Source organism: Penicillium hordei (assembly GCF_028827395.1).
Source record: "Penicillium hordei strain IBT 12815 chromosome Unknown utg000001l_segment0_segment0, whole genome shotgun sequence".
In the NCBI taxonomy this organism is placed as follows: Eukaryota; Fungi; Ascomycota; class Eurotiomycetes; order Eurotiales; family Aspergillaceae; genus Penicillium; species Penicillium hordei.
The window spans coordinates 7,375,319-7,398,789 of record NW_026623142.1 but is presented as its reverse complement, the minus strand read 5'-3'; the positions used below and the strand labels follow the sequence as shown (position 1 = coordinate 7,398,789).

Below are 23,471 nucleotides of genomic sequence, written 5' to 3'. Positions count from 1 at the left end.
GCAACAGAACGGATATTCACGGGAAACAGAGAAAGTAGGGAAAAGTCCGGGGGAGACTCGGAGAACTCTCGACAAACACGTGTGTAGAACGAGAAGTGGATCGGGCCAATTCGTTTACAAGGTCCTCTGTTCTCCTATTCGGGGGAAAGATGTGACCGAGCCGATATCGACATAGTTCCATATGGACTAGGTCTGATCTGACTCATATTTATCCGACTTTATTTCTCAAGGGTTAAATAAAATCTTTGACCGGTCATGCGTCCACTAAAAAATGATTGAAATTGGACCGATAGGGCCACATGACGCTATCTAATTTCATGGACTTGACCCAGATCTCTCCACTATTAAGCGCCTCGCCTCTCCCAAATTCAATCTTACAACATATAAACCATTCCACTTGGCACTCTGGGGATCTCCCGCTTGTATGACAGGTACGACTACGGAGTACTAATCTGGTAGATCCTACGCACGCAAAAACGCGACATTCCAACGCCATTGGGATTCCCCAAAATTGCCAAGATGCTCTTATACACCCCGAGCTATTCCATTGTGAGCACCATAAGCCGAGAGAATGCAACCTGATCTCATCCGTGCCATTGTCTCCTGATTCTTGCAGTGCCCAGAGAAACCTGCAACGCCCTTACTCTTCTCTTGGCTGATAAGCTTCCGCTTTGGAGCTCTGCACTGAAAAGATCTGAAAGATGTGCAAATCACTGCTCAAAGCGCTTATCTACTACTACCGGCATCCAACCTTGGAAGTTCCCCCGGCTCATTAGCGACTGAACGGGATCAACCCCCTGAGATCTTCTGGTCACCCTTCTGCATGGACTGCGCATCCCCGACGGGAAACCACCGCTCGAAAGCGCTTATCTACGTCTAGCCCCCAATCTGAGAAGTTCCCCCCGACCCGTTGACATGAACTCGTCAGCATGAACTCCTGAGCTCCTTTTGGTCTTGCTTCTGCATGCACTCGCATCCCCGACGGAGAAATCCACTTCCTTCTTTCCGCCAGTTACCCTTGTTGCATGATTCTTCCCCGCGCGGCCAAGTCTCCACCCGCGGGAGCTGAGTGCTTCCATTTGTCCGGGCCGAGAGGGAATTCGGCAGCCTAAGCTCGTCGAGCTCGTCGGAACTGTGAAACCCTATGCTATGCCTTGTATGACTCAGTAGTTCCGTACGTAGCACAATAACTAAAAAAAGAAACGTAAATGATGCTTGTTCGTGTCAGGTGTAGGAAGAGTGGGGACGGGACACTAGCATTCCATAGCTACAACTGAAACACGGTCCAATGCTAACCTCCCATCGCACCTCATGGGCAAAGCTAAAAGTTGATAAGGCAATAAGTGATCTGCAGCACTCACCTTCAATCTCATGGGGGCAAATAATACATAGTACAAAGTAGTTGCAGATGATTTCCCTTGGCGTCTTGGCTACGCTACATTCTTCACCGAAGACCCTTCTGCTCGAATGGATCCGTCTGGGCATACATACTCTTGGCAGCCTCGGGATTGTGGAAAAAAAAAAAAAATCAGGGAATTACTGAGGTTACTGCGGTGAGAATAAAAGGAATTAGGGAAATCGCAATGCTATTACTGAATATCAGGGCCATGGCCGAGACTGTTCTAAAAGCATGAAATAAAATAAAAAAACGCAAACTTATCAAATACATGCGAGCGAAGAAAAAAATAAATCAGAAAGCAAGATTAATGGGATGTCATGAAGTTCATCCTATGGCACGCTCTTGGCGTAACCATCCCCCATACGAAAATCGTTCCTTTTGCAACCTCAAAGCATCACTTCCGCTGTATGTTACAAATGCAAGAGAAACGGAGAATCAAAAGCAAATACGGTGCACGGTTCTAGAATCCACGATACCCAGTTGCCTGGGGTGTGAGACCGGCGCCGTTGGACTGGGGGCCCTGGGTAAGCATGAGCCGCGAGCCCTGCAAGATGGGAGTGTTGTCCTCCTCTGTGCGTGTTGACTTCTCGCGGTTCTTGCGCTCTTCGTTGTCCTTCTTGAGCATCTCGATCGATCGGGTCTGCTCGCAGAGGAAGTTGATCATGAAGGGCATGGTGAAGTCGTGAAGACCCTTGCGCCATGAGATCTCCATGATGACGTCGGGGCGGATGAGGTCGTAGCAGGCATAAAGCATGCCAACGTAGCACTCGCGGCTACCAATATCGACAAACTAGTTGCAATTAGTAAAGTGTCGAGCAATGACAGAGATAGCAAACTTACGTAGCGGAGAAGATCCTCCACAATCTCGGGCTTGGCGGAAGTAGCGGAGGTCTCAATAGCATCTTTGTAAAGCTTGTCCTGCTTGGAGAGCGCAATCGACTTCTCCCAGCGCTTGTTGTTGCGGTAAATGTTGGCCGCAATTTGGCGGAAGAAAATGAGGTCGTGCTTCTCAAGGCGCTGGGCGAGAGCCACAGCATCAAAGTTGTCATTCTGATCGACAGAGTCCTTGAGCAGTTTGTGGTCCTCCTCCTCAATCAAAAGCTCGTTAATGGCGTCGTTGACAGCCCGCTTGTTCTGAGACTGGACATTGAGCAGGAAAGGCTTGATCAGGGGGATGTTGTCAGAGCTCTGGAAGATGCGAACGACACGGTTCACGTCGATGCGAGCAGTCAGAACCTGAAGCAGGTCAGTGAGCAAAAGGGGCTGCTCCTGAAGGTAGAAGTTGAGCGCCCGGTAGTAGATTTCCAAGTTGGCAACCTTGACGACAATGTCCTTGAACGAGTGGTGTTCCCAGGCATCAGCTGCACGCTCCATCATGGCGAGAGCGGCGTTATCCCACTCATCGTAATGGCAGTACAGGAAGACCAGCTCCGGCCAGAGGTTGGCTTCCTCGGAGGCCCGGATCATCTTGGGGATGTTGATGCGGGACCAGAAGAGCTTCAGGTGCTCCATGACACGGTCTGGGTGGTACTTGGACAAAGCAATGCCAAGCTCGGTGAACATGCCCATGTGAGCCCGCTCGAGACCAAGACCTGCCTCCAAGACAGCGATCAGTTCATCGAAGTAACCATTGCGCTCGTACTGGCGAACAAGGCTCTGCAGCTCTTCGGCGTGAACAATCAGGTTCAGACCGCAAATCTGGGCAAGACGGAATTCCTTCTTCTCAACACAAGCCTCGTTGACCTGCTTCCAGACCTTAACGCTGTTGGCCTTGCGGGCACACTCCACTGCAGCCTGGTAGTCCTCCAGGTGAACCAAGGTAGTCGCCAACTTGGCCCAGTTTGAAATGTTGGTGAAGAAAATCTTAGCGGCGTGGTGGAAGCCTTCAGCGTAAGCCTTGTCACCGGAAGCTTCAATGTCCGCAACATTGGTAGTGCGGAGGAAGTCCTCGAGCTCGGCAAGTTGGTCCAGGCGGGCAAAGCAGAAAGCAAGACCAGTATCAATAGCCGGCTCACGCAGCGTCTTGCGGGCCATGCGAAGGAACTTAACAAGATCCTCGTCCTTGCCTGCGTGAGTTGCAGTCTCAATCACCTCGTGGTAGTTGGACGGGTCCTCGGCACGGATGTAGGACTCAATTGAGTCAGTCACACGAAGACCATCGAGTTGGGCCTTGGCAACCTTGCTCCAAACCTCGGACAGCTCGACACGCTCAGCAAACTCTTGAGCTCGGTCGATGCTGACAATGTTCTCCACGAGCACGTTGACGGCAGCCAGGTAGTTGTTAACCTTCTTGTAGATTTCAAAGGCCTCCTCGTACAGACCAACGCCGGTACACATCTCAGCAATCTCATCAGCGGAGAACTCGTTAAGCTGGTGAATGTAGTCCATCAGGCGACTCTTGTCGGCTTTGGCAGCAGTCAACATCAAGAGGTTCTGCAAGCTGGTGTTATCACTGAAAGGAGAGGGCTCCAGAATGATCTTCTCGAGCAGCTCAATCAACTCGCCGGGCAGATCGGCCTCAAGGAACGACTTGACGGCGACAGACACCTTCTCGGGTTCGGTAGATTCGGGAACCGCGGTGGCGATGACCTGGTCCACAAGGGAACGCCGGCCCTCATTGTTCTCGCTGAGGACAAAGGTCCAGATCTCGGGATCGGCACGCTCAACGAGGTAACGAGCTTGGGCACGGAACATGGAGTTCTCGTTGGTGATGCTAATAAGCTCCAGATCGTTCTGACCCTTGCTGTAGGCAATGTACGCCAAGTTGGGATCACGCTTCTCGCAGTACTTTCCAACGATGAGGGTGTCGTACTGGTCGTTCTCCTTCAGGAACTTCTCCGGGTCGTTGTTGCTGTCAATATAGATCTTCGCAAGGGCGTTGTAAACAGCCTGCTGCTGGTTGCCAGTGGCAAGAGTGGCCTCGAGGAAAGGCAGAAGCAACTTAAGGCGGTTTCGGGTCTCGACCTCAGTAACGAGCTCGTCGATGGGGATGACGGATGGGTCAACGGTCGAGAGCAAATTCTTGATGATAGCCTCATCACAGTCAACATCGAGCAAGCCGCCAACAACAGCAGGGGCACGACCAGGGTTGACGCGCTGGACATAAACCTCGATCGACTTGAACTGTTGGTTCTGGTAAAGGTACAGGACCAGATCGTGGATAAAGTTGAAGCGGTCACAAACGATAATCAGGGGGAGTTGCTCTGTCAGGCGGGCTTCCTTCAGGAAGTTCTTCACCTTCTCGGGGTTGTAGTAGTTGCTCTCACGGCAAATACGCTCAACCTCGGTGACCTGGTTCATGGCGGTAGCAGCCTCAATGTACTTGAAGTGCACCTCAGGGTCCTCGCTAAGGTTGACAATGCTTCCTAGGTAGTAGTAAAGACCCTCGGCAGTGCGGTATTTCTCGAAAAGATCGATCAGGCGGTTGGCACCAAGCAGGTCAGAGAACTTGGTGGCAATCTGGACCACAGACTGCAGGTTCTGGCGAATATTTGACTCCAGCATGGTGTCCATGCAGTCGAGAGTCTGCTCCACGGACAAACGGCCGAAGTAGCTCATCAGCCACTCGGGGCTCAGCTTGTCGGTGCGAACAATGTTGCGCTTGATAACAGCTGGGTCATCTGAGTTTTCCAGTGCACGCTGGATGAGACCGGCGTTCTCGCAAAGCTGGGCGATACGAGGACGGTCGAAGTGTGTGAAAATCTCGTTGCCGAGGATGGCGTCTGCGACCTGGGGGGCGTTGACGAGATTCATCTCCAGGAGGCGAGTTTGCAGATGGCCATGCTCAGGCTTGTTGTCCTTAAGAGCGTCCAGGAGGAACGAAGTGGCCTGCTGGATCATGTTCTGTGACAGGAACACGTCGACAACGCGGTCAAGGTCAACCAATGCACCGCTTTCTTCATTAGCGAGCTGAGTAGCAAACTCGGCACCCTTCTCAGGGTTGACGCGAACAATGTGCTGAAGCAGCTGGGTGTAGTCCGGCTGGTATCCAGCTTGCTTGGAGTATGCAAGAATCTTGTCGAACTGACCAGTCTCCGCAAACCCAGCAACAACCTTGTGAGGAACATTGGCTTGGAGATAGACGGTCAGAGCAAGAGACATGTCGTATGGCCGGATAATGTCACCAAGCTCCTCCGAGCTCTCCAGCTTCTTCTCCTGCATCCACTTCTCAAGCAAGTGCTTGCGGTTCTGCTGCAGGACGGGACGGACAAGCTCAACACTTTCATACTTGTTGAGCGAACCCTTGTCCAGCAGCATACCAAAGTACTGCAAGATCACCGACATTTGACCGGTTTGAGGAGCGCTCTTAAAACGGTTAATAGTTTCCAGAGTGCGAAGGAAACCCCGGGGGGAGTTGGCGGCAATCTTAGCAGCTTCGGCGTAATCCTGCGAGGCCATGAGAGAGTCAAACTGCTGCTGGTACAAGTGATCCGCGCCTGGAAGGCCGGCCTTCGAGGCAAGTTTGACAGCAAGACCAGACATGGCGGGGTTCTCCATGAGGTACTGGATAATATTGGATTCGTCAACGCTGACGGCCAGGACCTGGCCCTTGCGGTTCACACCGACCAAACCGGCTCCCTCAGAATCCGGACTCGTGGTGAAGATCGTCTCGCTGGAGATGCGGTTCATGAAAATACAAGTGCCAGTCTCGAGATCATAAAGGTGGATGAAGCCGTATTTCGTAACGAGGTAGACCACATCGTACTTGCTGGATACCTGCATTGCAACGGGGAAATCATTGACTGCTTCTTGTGGGAAGTACACCTCGACGGCCTTCTTCTGGAAGCGAGGGTTGGGTTCTTGATGATCGATTTCGGCGATTTGCAACTTGGCGCCCGTTTGGGTACGAACGGCGAAAGTGAAGAGGCTGTGGGGTAGGGGGGAGCCCTCGACGGTAATGTTGGCGAAAGAGGCGGCATGGCCTTCGATAAACTGAGAGATCCCGCGCTCCTTTGAGTAAAGCTGCATCGATCCGACGACCCGGCCCTGCTGCTGGCTAATACCAACCACGACCATCCATTTCTCCTCGGCGTTGACGCGGTAGTTGATAATTTGGCATCCCTAAAGAGCACCCCCCAGGTTAGCATACTAAACTTCCATTATTGTATTCACATCGCAAACCACATACTGCAAGGTTGGGAAGTCGGTCGAACACCTTGACGGGGTTCTGCTGTGTGGCATCGTAGACATCCCAGTGGTAGACCGCTGAGTCGGTGACCAGACCGAGGGACCTTTCGCTGAACCACTTCCAGTAGACAATATCTTCATTCATATTCGCCGACTTCAGTTTTTGCCGTGCGCCAAGGTCAAAGATCTGGATGGTACGGCCCTGAGCCTTCAAGGCAATGATGTTCTTGTTCCAATGCATGATCGCACTGTCGGCGTTGATCGGGCGTCGTAGAACTTCATTGTTGTTCTTGAGGTCGATAATGATGACTTCTGGTTTGCTATCATCGTCCAGCTTTTGACGAACACAAACGTAGTGATCAGATTCTAGTGTCTAAAACAAAATATTGCGAAGTTAGCCGGGCCTTGTCATCCATGTTTTGAGGGTCAGTCGCAAGGCGACAGTAAACAACTTACACATGAAGTGAAGCCAATTGATGCCGGCTGTAAATATAACATAAACGTTAGTAGCAGTTCCATGATAACCACAAATATTGCGACGCGCGGCCGGTGCATCCGTCTTGAAGCTCGAGCTCATCACGAAGCATCGCCGGTAATCATGGTTGGGTGTACATACCGCAATGCCGACAGAGGTCAACTGTAGAATTCAGGCGCAGGTCAGTTTGAAAAGCTTCAATGGTTGTGAGATAGAGATGAGGGGCAACCACGTACATTGACCAGCTCTGTGAACTTGATAGGGAGAGGTGCCATATTTACGTAGGCCGCAGTACGACCTAGTCCGCCGAATGAAACGCCACGCAAAGAAGGCTGAAGAATTGAAGTATGATGAAAAAGGGTGATGAGATGCAAATGTCACGAGGAAGAAAAAAAGAAAAGAAGAAGATGTATGAAGAGAGGAAAGGGGGGGTAAAGATCTGGTAGATGCGAAAGTGACCTCAGGAGGCCGCTGCTGTCGTTGCTGAGGTGTCGCTTATGGGCGATCACGTGATATGGGGGCTTCCAAGATCGTTTCTTTCAGATGCAGTGTTTGTAGGAAAGATCAAGAAAAAGAGAGTAAAGTGAAATATAGATAGCAAACTTGCTGATATCTCGTTTGTCAGACTAACCTGAGAGAAGTGCTGTCAACTCAAGTTCGTACATCATGTTGGAGGTATACCTGACCGCCCTCACGATACTTTGATGCTCTGATGTTTACTACTACATACTAACACGTAGGTGGCTCTTAACTACCACTCATCCATCTAGCCACGTTCTCTAGTATTTCTTTGTTTCTTCTGACTTTCTTCAAATACTACTTTCCGAAAATATATATCACTCACTCTACTCTTTGATGGACACCCATTTCTCTAAATGCAAGCTATTGATGCCTGCACGAGAATATAAGCTGACCCTCATCGCGTGGGCCCTGAAAGCAAGGAATGTGCATGTTCAGCCCATTTTACGTTCCAACCGTTACAAGTAGCCTCTCGCGGCTAAAGCCAAGACTTCCGAAATCAGGAGGTTCTAGGATTGGGAATTGGAAATTAGCCCCTTAACCAGATCCACTCTAGCGGAGCCTATCATCCAACCATTACAATTGCGCTTGAATCATTCGGACGTCATTAGGTGAGCAGCGGCTGACTGCCTTCGGTATTTTCTCAGTATAAAGATATTTAGCCACAGACCCCAGCTCCAGTAACCCCCAATCTAGGACATATCCCCAGACCAAGGCAATATAGCCGACTGGTAACAGTCCACTAGAACCCCGGAGGAAGTTATTCCGATGGTCTTAGACCCCCAGATTCACATTAAAACCCGAACCGGAGCCACTGAAATGCACATCGGCCCATTTTTACTCAACTTTGTCGGCGTAACGGATCAATGATCACGCACACAACGCCACGCAGCTTGTGGGTGCTTATCTATGTCGGCTGAGCCAAGTCCCGAAGGATCTCTGGCCAAGGTTATCCCCACGCCAAGCCAGCCTTAAAGTGTGTGGTGCGGGATATTGCTATATCTTGTCCTGGTATTGGAGGCACGGTGATTCCAAGCCCTTGGCGTCTGCTTGGCTCTCTAGCGGAGTGGTATCTTACTTGTCCGAAACTCGGGACATCCTGGGGTGCAGCGGCATTCATGGTTCCCATCACGAGAAAAATGCGGGATGGAGATGCGGGGGTAGATCGTGGGGTATACATATAAAATGGTGGGCGTTGACGTAGAAATCGAAAGGAATAAGCCACAGATCAATTGGAGAAATCCCACAAAGCCCACTATCAAATTTTTCTAAGCCGCTCTGTTCAGAGTGATCTGATTATTCTGTTGGTTAGCTTGTGTTGTCTGCTTCTTCTACTATCTTCTTGCCTCTTTTTTTTCTTTTTTTGGTAGATTGCCATAATGGCGTCTTCAAATGAGAGGGCAGATCCCATTCCAGATGGTATGTTCGCCACGGCACGTCAGTCCATCGGAGATCTCTTCATCTGGAAGCAGCGTGTCGAGGTTATCAATGAGCACGGGGAGTCATACGCAGAATGGCAATCTCCAGAGCCTATTAAGAACCCTTTTAGTCTAATGGCGCAGCTTTCAGCTCGAGACTGGCTATTCTTCATAGTGGGACTCATTGCCTGGACAGCCGATGCATTTGACTTCCATGCCCTCTCCATCCAGACAGTAAAGCTGGCAGACTACTACGACAAATCCAAAACGGATATTACGACTGCCATTACTCTGACTCTGCTACTGAGGAGTGTAGGGGCTGCTTTCTTCGGACTCGCTGGTGACAAATATGGTCGTAAATGGCCCATGGTGCTCAATATGATCATTCTCGGAGTCTTGCAAATTGCCACCATTTATAGTAAGACCTTCCAGCAGTTCTTGGCTGTACGAAGTCTCTTTGGTCTTTTTATGGGTGGCGTTTATGGAAATGCTATCTCGATGGCTTTGGAACATTGCCCGTGAGTATTATCCTCCAAGACTCAGTGACTTTTGTTACTCATCCTACGAACCAGTGTCAACGCGAGAGGCCTTATGTCTGGAATCCTTCAACAAGGGTATTCCATGGGATATGTGTTTGCAGCATGTGCCAACCTTGGTGTTGGCGGTGGAACAGAAACTTGGAAGACTGTATTCTGGATTGCAGGTAAGTCTACTATTCCCACCGAATACTATTTGTCCATCACTAACAATTTGTCCTGTGCAGCCGGCATCTCAATTGCAGTTGGTCTTGTTCGCATCTGCTTCCCCGAGTCACAATCCTTTATCGAAGCCAAGAAAGCCGGCAAGCGAACAATGAACGCAGGCGAGTTTTGGCGTGAAACAATAAGCATGTTAGGCAAGGAGTGGCGCATGTGTGTCTACTGTGTCATTCTCATGACCTGGGTATGTTATGACTGATATTCCAGCTCCTACCAGCATTTATCTAATCTGTCCCGTGATAGTTCAATTTCTATTCCCACACATCCCAAGACTCGTACACCACATTCATGCTCACTGCAAAAGAGCTTGATAACAAGGGCGCCTCGCGGGCTTCAATTCTGATGAAGACAGGAGCCTGTGTGGGCGGAACCATCATCGGCTACTTGTCCCAATTCTTCGGTCGTCGCCGAGCAATCATCTTCGCTGCCTTTTTATCTGGGGTCCTCATCCCAGCATGGATTCTCCCAGAAGGCGAGGGGTCTCTGAGTGCGACAGGGTTCTTCATGCAATTCTTCATTCAGGGAGCATGGGGCGTGATTCCCGTTCATCTAGCCGAACTATCACCCCCGGCATTCCGCTCTTCGTTCACGGGTCTGACATACCAGATTGGAAATATGATTTCCTCGCCATCGTCGCAGATTATAAACGCAATCTCTGAGTCCACATTCATCACTAGTGCAAGCGGTCATCGTGTTGAGGCCTATGGGCCTGTGATGGGAGTTGCCACTGCCATCATTGCTCTCGGTATCATGGTCACTACTGCTGTTGGTCCTGAGAAACGTGGTCGCCGGTTCGAAAGTGTTGTGGCTGGAGTTGATGACGCTGCCAATGCCAAAGTCATGGATTTGGAAACTGGTGAGGATGATCATAAGCCAAGTGACAAAGCCATTGAGATGGCGGATCAGAAAATCTAAATTGCTACCAGTGGTGGCTGGTTTTGGAATCAGCGTAATTTCTGGCGCTTTTTCATTCTACCGAGTGCAATATAGAAAGGCATATACCTACTATATTCTCCATCTTGTCTGAGTTTGGGTACTTTATATTATGATTTATGTCACGGATAACAGAAGAACAACGAGAGAATGAAATGATACTATACCCAGCCCTTCGCATGCCCAACACGCTTTAGGGTGTTAGACCGCACCACGCAAAACACAATCCCATGTGTAAATTATATACGTAGAATATACCTTTTGTATGAGATGCCCATATACAAGGTACCATGAGTATCTCAACCACAGTATGCTTTAGGTAGTAAATAAACTTAGCTTGTGGTACTTGATTCTTTGATTGTATATGTTGGAGAGGATGGATTTACAAGTAGTGCTTAAAGTAGTGGTTCAGGGGAAGTTTTTACACTATCATCTTTTAGTAGAGTTATTGAACCGTAATATATCTTTATCTTTATTAAACCAAGCGCATCATATTTCTCTTGCAGTAAAACCTACGTATAACGGATTGATTGAGACAACAAAATACTCGTTAAATCTAAGTATTCCAGCATGCAGGTCTATATACATCATATATATACTAGGTTAAATACAACTTTAGACTTCAAAAATATCGCAACTGCTCTGTTTCTATACTTAGAGCTTCATATCTTACTAATCACTATCCCAACATGAAGGACTAGAGTCGCCGCTACTCAGAAAGCCGAACGACCTTCCGAGAGCTGGACCGAGCTTCTAAGAGGTGGCAATCGACCAGCGAGGCATTTTACCGACATAGAAATTAAAAATTGACTAAATGATCGAAATTGCCCGGCTCGGCTCCGATATAACGAATTTGTAAGGCAGAGAGTTTAACGGCGTTTGTAGTAATGGGAAACTTCCGTTATTACTATGGTGGGTGAATTGAAGCGGATTACTTTACTGGAATATACAGCCTTCTATATTTATATGTAGACTATTAGGTATCAGAGTGATTCAGGCGTCTCGAAAGTCATGTCATTTCAACTGCTAAGCACCACCGACAACCCTCATTATTGATAGAGCAGAGCAAAGGATAGCAAACTCCGGGGGTATAAACACTCAATCAAGTCTTCTTGGTTAAGTGTCTCGGAGTCCATATCATTGTGGCTCGAATTTGGGTGGAGGATATGCTATCCACACTGTAGGACAAGCTGCTGTATAAGCGGCCACACAGCATGTTGCGTATAAGCGTGGGCGGTTCCCATGTCGGCATTGTCGTCCGATCGGAGGATCATCCTATCACTCTACAAGTTACGGCCGGTTTACTTCTATGCCAGGCAAATGGCACCTACGAGGATAGGATAAGGACAGACAAGATAGGCCAGAATAAGGTACCCAATCCACCACGAGAATATTCTCGCTGGGAAAGAGACCGACTCTTTGACGAAGCCCGAAAGGCATTCTCAAGCGAGTCTTGGCTAGACACTAAGTCGAAACCAAGTGTCCGCCATCCAATTCAACAATGGTTATGCGGAAAACATCACCTCTCGTGAAGCCTCATTGTGAAAAGGGAAAAGCAGCAGTAAAAGGGTAATAATCAATTCATGTCTCTCCCACGCCTATCCTGGTTGCCGGAGTACAAAATCAAGACCATGTTGGATGCAGAGATCAAAGGGGCCCGCTGACTGGCAGTGGGGTGCCCGTCCACAAATTTTGTTTCCTCGAGTACTCGGGATAATTTTTTGGTTCTTGTCGAGTACCTCGTACTTCACAGGCCCTACCCAGCCATTATCTCTGATTTAGAGACTTAACGGATAATTCCATCGTACTTGGTCTTGTACCACTTCATGGTCTCGGAGGTGGTGATGCGGTGGTTAACACCGATCTTGGACTGGCAGCGGCGGCGCTTGGCAACACGGGCACCGGGGCGGTCCCTAAGATAGTTTGTTAACATCCGGGAAGAATTATGGTAAAATGCAGTGTCCAGTGGAAAACTTACATGCAGACGAAGAAGTCCATGCCGTAGATACCAATACCGGGATCGTACTTGATACCGAGATCGATGTGCTCGCTGATACCGAATCCGAAGTTACCGGTCTCAGAGAAGTTGCGCTTGCGGAGCTCGTACTCCTTGACCTTGAGGCCACGCTCGAGGATCTCCTCGGCCTTGGCGCCACGGATGGTGACGTGGACGGAGATCTTTTCGTTACGGCGAATACCGAAGGTACGGACAGTGTAACGGGCCTTGCTGTAGACGGGGGTCTGACCGGAGAGCTGCTCGAGAACCTTGGCGGCACGAGTGAGTCTATCACCGGACTCTCCGACGGAGATGTTCAGGACCAACTTCGACAGGCGAAGGGATCGGCAGGGGTTCTCGGCCTTAGCAACTTGGGCGGACTGCATAATGTTAGTCGCAAATTGTGAATGGTGCATCTAGTCAAAGAATAGATATTTGAGGGAAATTGAAGATTGGGTGCGCGCAAGACGGGGATCTCCAGGTTAGGGCCCAGATTAAATGGAATGAAGTAAAACAAAGCAGTCGATCTGGAATGTGTGATTTGGATTGCAAGGAGCTGGACATACCATGACGGCGGTTGGGCGTGAAGTGGTTGTCGACTGAGGAGACAAGAGTGATCGCGGAAAAAGAGAAAGTGTGGACTGTGGGTTCCTACACGTGACTTGGAAGCCCTGATCTTTGCTTTGGTAATGAGCCTAATTTTAGCGCTTAGTCACGTAAAACTTTCGACCCGCTTTGTGCCTGAGGCATCAAAGGGCTTGAGACTGGGCTGACTCATATATTAGGTAATTCAGTATCAAGAACTGGCAGCACCCGACAAGCTTGAGCTTCACACCTTTGATAGGATCTCGCATCTTTTGCTTCATCCCCCACAGTAGAAAGATTTTCTCTATCTACTGATCTCTATTTTTTGGTCTGTCAAGTCGCATCCGTGCGCGCTCGCTTGCCAACATGGCTTCCCACAAGATGGTGAGTTTCTCGTCCCCGTTTGCACCCCCGAAACCCGTGCGGTCAATGGCTGTCGCTAACTTCTTTCGTTTAGCAAAACCTTGTGAGTCTGGCTCAAATCACTTCTAGTTCTCGATTGAAATATCTAACTTCTCCTCCAGATTAACTACCGGATGCGCGTAACATTGAACGATGGACGTCAAATGACCGGTTCCATGCTTGCATTCGATAAGGTATTTCTCACTGCTTCAAAAACCGAGGCGCTCAAACTAACCTTTCTGCTCTCTAGCACATGAACCTAGTTCTTGCAGACACAGAAGAATTCCGTCGCATCAAGCGGAAATCCAAGCCCGCTGCCGGTTCCACAAACGCCCAGCTGGTCGAAGCGGAAGAGAAGCGAAGCCTCGGCCTGACAATCGTGCGCGGTACTCAAGTCGTATCTTGCTCTGTCGAAGGTCCTCCTCCTGCCGACCCCTCTGCCCGACTTGGAACTACCGGACCCGGCGCAGCTGCCACTCTTGCCGCGGGCCCTGGTATCAGCAAGCCCGCTGGCCGCGGCCTACCTATCGGACTCGGAGGCCCTGCAGCTGGTGTTGGTGGACCCCCACCCCCAGGCGGCTTTGGATTCCCTCCTGGCGGTTTCCCAGGTGCCCCTCCCCCCGGCTTCGCTGGACGTGGAGGTCCCCCCGGTGGACCTCGTAAGTACTCCCATTTGCCTACACTGACTGAGACTTAAACTAACTGGTTTCTTTCTAGCGGGTTTTGCACCTCCTCCTGGATTTGCTCCTCAGGGTGGCCCCCGTAAGTTTGCGCCCAAATAATTATCCCACTCCATCTTCCATACTAATATTTCATTCTCATAGCTGCCGGTTTCCAGCCTCCTCCTGGCTTCCAGCCTCCCGGTCAGGGACGCGGATACCCTCCTCCTGGATTTGGTGGCAGGTAATTGGAAATGTGCACAGAGGATTATTCTATGCTTTAAATTATCAGCGATCTGATTTCACCCCGAAAGGAACAAGGGCGGCTCAGCGCAGAATAAGAACAATTGTCAACGCCTCCAGCGAGAGATAACGATACGCGGACAGGCTAGATTACCCCAACTTCTACTGGGCAAGGCGTTGCGGCGCATGGATGGAGGTCGTGTCGAGGAACAGGACAAAAAAGACCAAAATCCTTTTGAATTACGCATTAAGTCAAAAAAAAAATATGCTAGCTTTTTAAACGCGGCCTTTTCATTCAACCCTTCCAATATCCCGATTCTTCATGTCCACGTCCTGTTGAATTATTTTGTCTTCTATATTGCATGCTACTCCCTTCCACTCTTCCACTGCCTACATAGATAGGCCTATATGTAACAGATTTGCGTTCTTATCATATATCATTTAGTTGTTTTTGTCCCCCTTTGTTGTGGTTTGAACATTCAATCGTAACATAGAGGTGGATTTGAGGTGGGCAGCGTGAAGTACCACTCCAATATATATTTGTATTGCGCTTCTTAAATTGCGCCCAAAACCACAATATATGAAGAATACAACTAAAAACGACGATATTGTACATAACCACCAATAGTTGCTAGCTATTTGTACTCATTTCGGTACAACAAAATAATACTTGATCTATAAAATATCAGTTTCAACGATGATACTGTAGTAATGTACTTCACGTGACACGGCCGACCCCGGGTGAGTCGAGCACTTCCGCATCATCCAGATACCGACCTCTCCTCCCCCGAATCCAATCCCGTGTGATAACTCCCAGCAACTTCATTATGGCTGCTTTTATTAAGGCAATCAACGCCAAGATCCGCTCCAACTCGGTGCTGGACTATGTCTGCTCAACTCGTATGTATCAACCCCAATTTCCCTTCCCGTCCCGAGATCGGCCAACGGCGAATGAGGCCGAAGGAGAATAAGCACTGGAAGCGACACCAAGGATGAGAGGAACTCGCTCTTCCCTCTCAAACTTGCACATTAACAAAGCAACAAAGCCCACATGAACTGCACAGATTGCTGACAATCAATGGCGCTTCCTAGACTTCTGGGGCCCCGTCTCCAACTTCGGTATCCCCGTTGCCGCTGTGATGGACACACAGAAGGACGCTGAGATGTACGTTGTTATTCGATAAATGACGGGAGCTTCGGCTTTCGACTTCTGCGTTACCCTTGGCCGCAATAGTCTCAGAGCAACTATACTGATACCTCCATCTTCACAGCATCTCCGGCCCCATGACCGGTGCCCTCGTTGTCTACGCTGCCACCTTCATGCGCTACTCCCTCGCCATCACCCCCAAGAACTACCTCCTCTTCGCATGCCACTTGACCAACTTTGGTGCCCAGACTACCCAGGGATTCCGTTATCTCAACTACTGGAAGTACGTTTCATCACCTCATGGCCTGTTTTGGTCTTGTTTGTCTACAATCATCATATAATCGTGTTTACTAATTTTGGTTCTATTTTGCAGGTGGGGAGGCCGGGAAAAGCAGCTCGCCGAGCAGGCTGCTAAGGGCGGCGCAGCCACCGAGGCCGGTGCTTAAGAATCGTTTCCAGGAAGAAATTTGTGCTATTTTTTTTTTCGGTTTCCAATGGGGCTAATAAGCATCTGTCTCGTTTCGCGGCATTGCACCTCCATATACATGGTCTGCTGGTTACTGCATTGAGGCCAGATGAGTCCCGGACAATGATAAAAGAGGAGGCATCTAGAGGGAGACTTGCGGGTTTGGGGAAGACGCTTAGATATCGGCGCTGGCTGCACTCTAGTTCCGGTCTGCTGATAGTCACTGTACATAGGCTCTATATTATTGCGCTCGAATCATATTCTCTTTATGGGATGACCTATTTTTTTAATCGTGAGAACTTTGAGAGTTCGTGATAGGCTCGGTCGTCATTCCTGATCCGATGAACTTCCAAAGAAAGTCCCATAAATATGATTGAGTACATAGTCCCCCAAACCAAGAAAATAAGTATACAGAAGGGGTCGTCTGACCCCATAATTCGCCGACTATACTGAAAATTTAACCGAGACTGTGAATGGACATCACAAGTATGCCCTCTATCCATGTGTTGAAGCAACATATGAAAACCCAATGATAGATCTGCCAGTCTAGGGTTGAGACAGAACAAATAAATGCAACAAGACCTATCTCGCCATGCTCTACAATAACCGAAAAAAAAAAATTCTTCAAAGAGAGTCACAGTATCCTGGGCTTTGAGGGACGTCAGGGCCCATCCAGCTCATGAGAGTCAGGTACGTTGTATAGACGCAGCATATAGCACCGAAGACAGCAAGAGCTACGTCGGCAATCGCCTGGCGTTTGGAGCGAGCACAGGCACGCAGGTGCAGGAGGGGCTACAGCGATATAATGAGTCAGTCATATCGTTCTGTGATAATTAGGAGAATATAGGATGAGGACATACCGGGTATACGTAGATCAATGGAACACAAGCAAAGCTTCCGACCAGGGAAACGAACTTGTCTAGATCATTTGCACCACACCAGGCAATAATAGCACAGACCATAACCAGGAAGAAACGGAAGCCGTTCTTCTTCCACTTGATATATGGGTTGTACTTGCCACTGCGAGTAAAGAGCTCGTTCTCCATAATGCGGATAGCGGGGAAGAGCTGCAGCGGAGTGCTCAGCAGGATGGCAAGTGAGTAGAGGAACTGGACAACGTTGACAAATTTATCATCCTGGGGGAGGTTAAGAAGAATGACGGTCTTCGTGGCCGATCCGTAAGCCGCATAACTCAAGGCACCGGCAGACAAAAAGATAAATGTGATCAAAACCATGACACCGGCTAGGACACCAGGGAACCTGTTTGGCTGCTTCATTGATTCTTGAATTGGGATGATGAGACCGATACCTTCGTAGGTGAAGATGGCGGTACCAATGAACATGGACCAGTTGGCTGGATTGAAGGAAACGACGTCTGAAATGCCGCCCTGGTCAACCAGAGTGCTGATATCGTAGTAGTAGATATATAGTAGACCCAAAAGAATGAAGGCATCAGCAATCAGGGCAGTAAACCCAAGTTTGCTGATGTCCCGAATCAACGACAGAGGCAGGAAAATGACCAGCTGCAACAAAACCATGTACTTGATGTCAATGAATGTCACGCACTTGCTCACAGCTAGCACGAATGCCTGCAAATTTTGCGAGACGAAGACAATGTACGCTGCCACAAACCCTAACTGACTCAGGACAATTGATCCGAGAATGATGCGTCGCATGTGTTTGCCGTATAGGATGCCACCGATGTCACCGAAGGACCCTTCGATCTTCATGCGAGTATTGACCAAAAGAATGAAGGCATAATAACTCAGAATAGAGACTCCTAGAAGCACCATGCTACTGAAGAGCATACCACCATTGAGGAAGGCTCGTGGCAGGAACAAAATACCGGTACCCACAAAGGATTTGAGCAGTAAGAGTATTGCACCTGTTGTAGTAGTCGTTCCTGCCGGTGAGCGCTGCTTATGCTTTCTCTTCTTCCGACCCGATGCTTCAGGCTGTAATAGCGCTGCGTCTTCTCCAGACTCTCTGCCCTCCTCGGCTTCGTCCCAGGTATCAGACGAGAAGTACTCGTCCGGCCCTAGCACCTCATCATCTTCCTCCAATTCTTCTCCGGCAAAGTGTCCATAGAGAGTCAAGAACTCCAAGAAGCTAGTAGTCGGGAGTTGAGGTGCGCCATTTCCTTGGGGCGCCCCTGTATTTGACCCGTGGACACTTCCGCGGTGTGGACTTCCAGCTGCTCTTCGTAGATAATCTCTGCGGAACCCTCCTGGAACCCGGATTGTGTCAATGTCTTCCGTATCAGCCTCTGGTCTTGGTCGGCTGACACTAAAGCTCTTGCTGCGCAGGAATCGCCCTGCGGCTTCGGCCTCGGCATCCTCCGCCCAACGGTAAACTTGTCGTGTGATATCACCACCCTGAAGCTGTAGACTCGAGAAGTTATCCTCACCACCAACGCTGGTCGCAGTTTCTGACTGATTGTCTGTATGTTCCGTGACTAGATGCCGCTTGATTACTTCAGGGTCTTCGTATGGAGCCATGCCCGGGGAGTCGGCTCCATTTTTGGTATCGAAAGAGCCATACTGAGAGGCTAATGGTCGGGTGTCTAAAGTCGAATGCACCGCAGGGGATCCGTTGTGTCGCGACGGAGTCCCAAATCTCGGCGGCGAGCGACCAAGGCTTTCTTGGAGTTGGGATGCAAGGATAGAATGCCCAGGACCGGGGATCGAAGATGGATTGGCAATCGACCTGGAAAACTCCTGCTCGGTGCTGATATTTGTGACAGGTCGGCTGGCCGGAATACCCTGTCGAGACGACAAGGATGTTCCCAACGAGGGGGAGGGTACTGGGGATGCGAGGCGTGCCATGGAAGCCTGTCTGCTACCAAAATCAGGTGCGGGGGACCTCGAGCGCACTGAAGACGAGGCTATTGGCACAGATCGAGCTGGATTTAGGGACGAGCCCTCTCCATTATCCGCCATTTTGAAGGTGGCCTCAGGGTCAAGTTAGCTCCTGACAAGATGCCGTGTTTAGGCTCGGGGGATGGGCATGGAAAGAAGACTGGAAGCTTGAAATAACAGTGCAGGTCAGCTTCTCAGAGGGAAGATTCGAGTGAAAAGGCCAAGATGTAAATGAGGAGGGTTTGAGACACTAATCATAGCGCCAAGCACTCCGTGGCCGATCGCGGTTGATGGGATGCAAACATTTTCCAGTTTGCATCCCATCAACGTCATCTACTGATACGGCTTGTTTTTCTTTTTCGGTTCATTTGATATTAGTGCCGTCTCTTGTAGACTCAATGGTCTTGCCAGGATTATTAGCTTCTTTTATCTAAATTGCTTTGTTGTTTATACCCTCATGTTCATACCATAAATCTTGCAACTGATATGGCGAAACGAGTCGGAGAATCCTCCGACTCCTTGTCTCGGCGACGCCCAACTTTCGCGACTCGGACGGCTCAAGAGGATGTCTCACGTCTCGACCCAGGAGACTCGGCCCATCCTATCTCCGACGAGCGTACTCGTTTGCTACCCTGGCCACCGACTCGATGGGCCCGTCCGTATGAGCCCGTGAATTCGTCAGAACCATCCGATGACCAGCGCCATTCCTCACCCGTAAATTACTTCCGGGGCCTTTCTCAGTGGTGGCACAGCCGAGGGGACCACGTTCAAGAACAGGAGACCGACATAGACACCACGTCACAAAATGTGTACCTGTCTGCGGATCCTCTTCGCGACGCCCGCGCCGATAAGAAGGACAAGAGTGGACATCGATCCCGATCGGTAGATGAACCGAAGAAGCTTGGTACATTCTCTGGTGTCTTTGTTCCAACGACATTGAATGTCTTGAGTATTCTTATGTTCCTCCGGTTCGGATTCATCCTGGGACAAGCTGGTGTATTGGGCATATTAGGTGAGCATACGTCCTTACAAAGCCAGGTTCCCACGTCTGATACATGAAAGGGCTGCTACTTGTATCATACACAATTAACCTCGTGACAACGATGTCTCTGTCCGCAATTGCAACCAACGGGACGGTCCGAGGCGGTGGTGCATACTACCTTATTTCTAGATCTCTGGGTCCCGAATTTGGTGGCTCCATCGGCATTGTATTCTATCTTGGCTATGTTTTCAACACCGGCATGAATGCTGTTGGCTTAGTGGACTGTTTTACCCAGAACTTTGGTATGCAGTCTGGGGACTGGGCCAACTTCCTGGAGGAAGGCTTTTGGTGGCAGTACTTATGGGGAACCATTATACTGGTATTTTGCACAGGAATCTGCTTGGCAGGAAGTTCCATATTTGCGAGGGCAAGTAACGGGCTTTTGATCATACTACTCGTGGCAACCTTCAGTATACCGCTATCTGCGGTTTTTATGAAGCCTTTCTCAATCCCTCGCCAGGGCGTTGAGTTCACAGGACTTCGTTTGCAAACTTTGATGGGGAATCTCAAACCTCATCTAACTAAGGGCGCTGCAGGGAGCCAAATAAAAGGACGAGAGAACTTCCAGGACCTCTTTGGCATCCTATTTCCTGCCACAGGCGGTATCTTCGCGTAAGTTGCTGACAGCAGACTTTCAACTCCATTTCACTAATTGGCCACCAGAGGTGCAAGTATGTCCGGTGACTTGAAGAACCCAAGCAAGGCTATTCCTAAGGGTACACTCTCTGGTTTGGCTTTGACTTTTGTCGCCTATGGGCTTGTCATCCTTGCGATGGCGGCCTCGGTGACCCGGGAGTCTTTCTATAACAACGTGAATGTTATACAAATAGTAAGTTTTTCTTTCAGAGGGGAAAACTACACGCACGCTCTAACTGAGTGTAGGTAAATGCCTCTGATAGTGTGATCCTTCTAGGAGAATTCGCAACCAGTTTCTTTTCCGCCTTAATGGGTGTGATTGGATCTGCTAAACTTCTTCAAGCCATTGCGCGAGATAGCCTCTTGCCTGGTATAGGAATCTTTGCCCAAGGCGCGCAGAAAACCGACGATCCCGTGTATGCCATAATCATAACATATGTGTTCGCCCAGGTCACAATGCTCTTCGACATAAATCGCATTGCATCTTTTGTTACTATGACCTACTTGATGACTTTCCTCGTGACGAATCTTGCGTGTTTCCTCTTGAAAATTGGCTCTGCACCCAACTTTCGTCCGTCGTTCCACTACTTCAATTGGCAGACTGCAGCGGCTGGAACGCTCGTCAGTGGGATTAGCATGTTTTTTGTGGACGGTCTTTACGCTACGGGATGTGTAGGAATCTTAGTGATTCTCTTCCTGCTGATCCATTATACCTCGCCGCCTAAGCCTTGGGGCGATGTCAGTCAAAGTCTGATCTATCATCAAGTGAGAAAATACTTGCTTCGCCTGCGCCAGGAGCACGTCAAGTTCTGGCGTCCTCAGATCCTGCTTTTTGTCAGCGATCTCGACAAACAATACAAAATGGTCTCCTTCTGCAACTCGTTGAAGAAAGGATCTCTGTTTGTACTAGCTCATGTTCTCGTGACCGATGACTTTTCAGCAGCTGTCCCTGAAGCACGTCGCCAACAGACAGCATGGACAAAATTTGTCGAGTATTCTAAGATCAAAGCCTTCGTCAACATTTCCGTTTCGCCTGCTGCGGAATGGGGTATGCGAAATATTGTCTTGAATTCCGGACTAGGCGGCATGAGGCCTAACATCGTTGTGATCGATCAATTCCGATCGGACCACTCGCTCGTTGAAACTTTCTCCTTGAACGGTGGCCGCAGAGACTCGAGGACTAGACGCCACTCGGTTCACTCGAGCACGCAAGCTCAAGGTTCCAATGCGTCTGGGTCGGCAAACCCGCCTATGAGCGGGCAGAGTTATGTCACAATCCTCGAGGATCTCTTGTTCAAGCTTCGGATCAATGTTGCCGTAGCTAAGGGATTCGAGGATCTAGAACTACCAGACCCCCGCGGTCGCCACACTAAGAAGTATATTGATCTGTGGCCAATCCAAATGTCCGCCGAGCTGGGGGCTGACAGTGAAAGCAAGCAAAATGTGCTGACCACTAATTTTGACACGTACACTTTGATCCTTCAACTGGGCTGTATTCTCAACACTGTTCCTTCGTGGAAGAAGACATACAAAATCCGAGTTGCGGTGTTCGTGGAGTACGAAACCGACGTGGAAGATGAAAGAGGGCGAGTTGAGGCTCTCCTTGACAAATTACGGATTGAGGCCGAAGTCTTGGTTTTCTGGCTTGCTTGTGGTGATCTTCAGGCTTATCAAACTATCGTAAATGATGACGCTTCGGTCACAGCTGATACCCGAGAGAGGGTTAATTCCGCTCTACAGGGAGAGGACTGGTGGCAAGGCGTCTTACGAGCTCGTGCCCTGAATCAAGAACCAGATTCGGACAGAACCAGTGACAGTCTTCATCTTGATAAGGCATATACGTGGCAAGGACCATCGAGCCAAGACAATGGAGCCAGACCTTTACACCAAAGAGTGACTGGCTTGAGGAAACTGATCCAGTCCACTCGTCGCAGACGATCTGTCTCCAGCTTCCGGGCTTTAGGAGGAGTGAACCTCGGTATGCAAACGCATCGCTTGCTAGATGCGTTTGTCGACTACGACAGCTCCGATAGTACGAATGAGAGCGAAGACAGTGATTTGGAGGCGTATGTCAGCGATCCAGAACCAGAAGACGGTGGAGAAGACATAGTCAATTCTCGAAATGAGGTTGTACCCGTTTCCGGCTCTTCACGGCTCCTTGGCCGGTCCAAGACAGTTGACTACAGCCCTACTGCGGACTCCCCGAGCACACCAGTGCGTGTGAGCTCTCAAGTAGAGGAAACATCATCCTCCCGGCTAAATCCATCCGTAATTGAGACTGGCGACGATGCCTCCCCGAAAAGCAAACCTCCAGGTTTACGGCCCTCCATGAGCCGTTCTGCTTCCAGCAATCGGTTCAGCTCCTCGCCTATCCCCGAGGCCAAAGTGATCACCGAAGCCGAGGAGGGCAATGGACCATCTATCATGTTTGCGGCGCAAAACTCACCTCCCCGATTTGCAAACAAGCTAGATTCCATTTATGCTCGTCGTCCATCTGCCGTGTCTCCCACAACCCCCGGTGCTCACAGCAATACACATGCAACAGGATACCCTGGTGTAGCGTCGGTGCCATTGTCTTTCAATGATCTCCCTAGTCGAGCACAGCATCTGATTCTGAATGAGTTGATGGTCCAGCAGAGTGGTGATACCGCTGTGATCTTCACGACTCTGCCGTCTCCTGTGGAGGGGACATCGACTAGCGCGGAAGACAGTGCGTCTTATTTGAGCGACCTCGACATCCTGTGGAACGGGTTGCCCCCATGTCTTCTGGTGCACAGTAATAGCATGACTGTGACGATGAATTTGTGA

General features: G+C 49.6%; 7 protein-coding genes across 7 annotated transcripts; 4 read left to right on the top strand and 3 right to left on the bottom strand.

The window, feature by feature from the left end:
* Nucleotides 1–1,859: 1,859 nt before the first annotated feature.
* On the bottom strand, nucleotides 1,860–7,276 carry N7537_002784 (uncharacterized protein; the record flags this gene model as incomplete). The annotated part of the gene is made up of 6 exons (XM_056893842.1): nucleotides 1,860–2,189; nucleotides 2,240–6,460; nucleotides 6,528–6,899; nucleotides 6,983–7,009; nucleotides 7,143–7,163; nucleotides 7,238–7,276. The coding sequence occupies 6 exons, from the start codon at nucleotides 7,274–7,276 to the stop codon at nucleotides 1,860–1,862; spliced, it is 5,010 nt and encodes a 1,669-aa protein (XP_056758837.1).
* Nucleotides 7,277–8,899: 1,623 nt separating this feature from the next.
* N7537_002783 (carboxylic acid transport protein) lies at nucleotides 8,900–10,611 on the top strand (the record flags this gene model as incomplete). Its single annotated transcript, XM_056893841.1, has 4 exons — nucleotides 8,900–9,456; nucleotides 9,511–9,641; nucleotides 9,702–9,880; nucleotides 9,940–10,611. The coding sequence occupies 4 exons, from the start codon at nucleotides 8,900–8,902 to the stop codon at nucleotides 10,609–10,611; spliced, it is 1,539 nt and encodes a 512-aa protein (XP_056758836.1).
* Nucleotides 10,612–12,191: 1,580 nt separating this feature from the next.
* Nucleotides 12,192–13,479, bottom strand: N7537_002782 (60S ribosomal uL5 domain-containing protein; the record flags this gene model as incomplete). Its single annotated transcript, XM_056893840.1, is given in 5 exon segments — nucleotides 12,192–12,542; nucleotides 12,608–13,005; nucleotides 13,192–13,306; nucleotides 13,342–13,389; nucleotides 13,400–13,479. 5 exon segments carry the CDS (start codon nucleotides 13,477–13,479, stop codon nucleotides 12,416–12,418), a joined length of 768 nt encoding a protein of 255 aa, XP_056758835.1. The 3' UTR covers nucleotides 12,192–12,415.
* A 5-nt stretch (nucleotides 13,480–13,484) lies between these two features.
* N7537_002781 (small nuclear ribonucleoprotein-associated protein) lies at nucleotides 13,485–14,760 on the top strand. Its single transcript, XM_056893839.1, has 6 exons — nucleotides 13,485–13,594; nucleotides 13,668–13,676; nucleotides 13,735–13,806; nucleotides 13,863–14,271; nucleotides 14,330–14,374; nucleotides 14,437–14,760. Exons 1-6 carry the CDS (start codon nucleotides 13,577–13,579, stop codon nucleotides 14,517–14,519), a joined length of 636 nt encoding a protein of 211 aa, XP_056758834.1. The 5' UTR covers nucleotides 13,485–13,576; the 3' UTR covers nucleotides 14,520–14,760.
* Nucleotides 14,761–15,341: 581 nt separating this feature from the next.
* N7537_002780 (pyruvate transporter MPC1) lies at nucleotides 15,342–16,107 on the top strand (the record flags this gene model as incomplete). The annotated part of the gene is made up of 4 exons (XM_056893838.1): nucleotides 15,342–15,414; nucleotides 15,607–15,679; nucleotides 15,786–15,944; nucleotides 16,035–16,107. 4 exons carry the CDS (start codon nucleotides 15,342–15,344, stop codon nucleotides 16,105–16,107), a joined length of 378 nt encoding a protein of 125 aa, XP_056758833.1.
* A 644-nt stretch (nucleotides 16,108–16,751) lies between these two features.
* N7537_002779 (putative amino acid transporter) lies at nucleotides 16,752–19,066 on the bottom strand (the record flags this gene model as incomplete). The annotated part of the gene is made up of 2 exons (XM_056893837.1): nucleotides 16,752–16,919; nucleotides 16,988–19,066. 2 exons carry the CDS (start codon nucleotides 19,064–19,066, stop codon nucleotides 16,752–16,754), a joined length of 2,247 nt encoding a protein of 748 aa, XP_056758832.1.
* A 405-nt stretch (nucleotides 19,067–19,471) lies between these two features.
* N7537_002778 (putative cation chloride cotransporter) lies at nucleotides 19,472–23,471 on the top strand (the record flags this gene model as incomplete). Its single annotated transcript, XM_056893836.1, has 4 exons — nucleotides 19,472–19,997; nucleotides 20,048–20,639; nucleotides 20,691–20,856; nucleotides 20,910–23,471. 4 exons carry the CDS (start codon nucleotides 19,472–19,474, stop codon nucleotides 23,469–23,471), a joined length of 3,846 nt encoding a protein of 1,281 aa, XP_056758831.1.

Coding starts and splice junctions, on each gene's coding strand:
- N7537_002781 (XM_056893839.1), top strand. Junction 13,807..13,862: donor CCATGCTTGCATTCGATAAG/GTATTTCTCACT, acceptor TCTGCTCTCTAG/CACATGAACCTAGTTCTTGC. Junction 14,272..14,329: donor AGGTCCCCCCGGTGGACCTC/GTAAGTACTCCC, acceptor GTTTCTTTCTAG/CGGGTTTTGCACCTCCTCCT.